General features: G+C 59.3%; 1 protein-coding gene across 1 annotated transcript in view; it reads right to left on the bottom strand.

Moving 5' to 3' along the window:
- Positions 1–242: 242 nt before the first annotated feature.
- The window catches only part of sdk2b (sidekick cell adhesion molecule 2b), a 268,719-nt gene continuing 267,891 nt past the window's right edge, over positions 243–1,070 (bottom strand). The window contains 2 exon segments of the mRNA XM_061230561.1: positions 243–444; positions 502–668. Of these exon segments, the coding sequence (XP_061086545.1) occupies positions 243–444; positions 502–668 (369 nt within the window).

Raw genomic sequence — 1,070 nt, 5'->3', positions numbered from 1 at the left:
CTCAGGGGGCTCCTCGCTATCCGCATCTACGTTAACTTTTCCTCAAAAATTCTAAATAAAAAGGAGAAAAAGCAATCAAAAAAAAAAAAAATCAAGCGAAGGAAAACAAACACAAAATGGCCGACATAAAAAAACGTGAATTCTCGATCTCTCTCCTTCCCTTTCTCAGGCCGATGTGAGGTGCACGCGGCAGGTATGTACACACACATATATATATTTATCCCTTTTTAAAGTCTGGCGCGTCAAACGAAGGAGGAGAAGCCGGCGATGGGGGCGCGGGAGCCGGGCGCCAGGCTGCTGGGGGGCCTGTAGAGGGCGCTGTGCTGGCCGGGCGGGTTGGAGCTCTGCTGGGAGGGAGTGGGAGTCCGGCTGCCCTTGGGCCGGAACAGGCTGCCCTGGGCGGGCGCGGCCGCCGAGGCCGGGGGGGTGGGCGTGGGCGCGGGGCTGAGCTGGGGGGGCAGAGGGGGCAGTGGGGGCAGGGGAGGCGGGGGTCCGCAGGGCTCCGGGTCGCCCGGGTCGGACTCGGTGTAGCTGTAGGCCTGCGCGCGGGAGATGCCCTTCTGCTGCCGGCGCCACGAGTTGTAGTACGTGGGGTCGCTGATGTAGTGGTTCACGAACGAGTGCGTCTTCTGCCTGCCCGGGTCCAGCTCGTATTCGCTGTCACTGCCCTGTGAGGGAGAGAGGGAGGGAGGGAGGGGGAGAGGGAGGGGGAGGGGGAGAGAGAGAGGGAGAGAGGGAGGGAGAGAGGGAGGGGGAGAGAGAGGGGGAGGGGGGAGGGAGGGAGAAAGGGGGGGGAGAGAGAGGGAGAGAGAGAGGGAGAGGCGGGAGAGGGAGAGGGGGAGGGGGGAGGGAGAGAGAGAGAGGGAGAGAGGGAGGGAGGGAGAGAGAGAGGAGAGAGAATGTCAGTTGACTGTCTGAATGACATTAGCATGTCTGTGCCCATGTTAGATTGATGTTAGTCTGTTTGGTCTCACTGGATGCAAGGGGATGCATACTTACTCACATACAATAAGGGCATGCCGAATGTCATTTAGCCTTTTACTAGATATACAGTACCCATGTTACATATA

Source organism: Conger conger, chromosome 2, assembly GCF_963514075.1.
Source record: "Conger conger chromosome 2, fConCon1.1, whole genome shotgun sequence".
NCBI lineage: Eukaryota > Metazoa > Chordata > Actinopteri > Anguilliformes > Congridae > Conger > Conger conger.
This window is presented reverse-complemented; position numbering and strand designations above follow the sequence as displayed.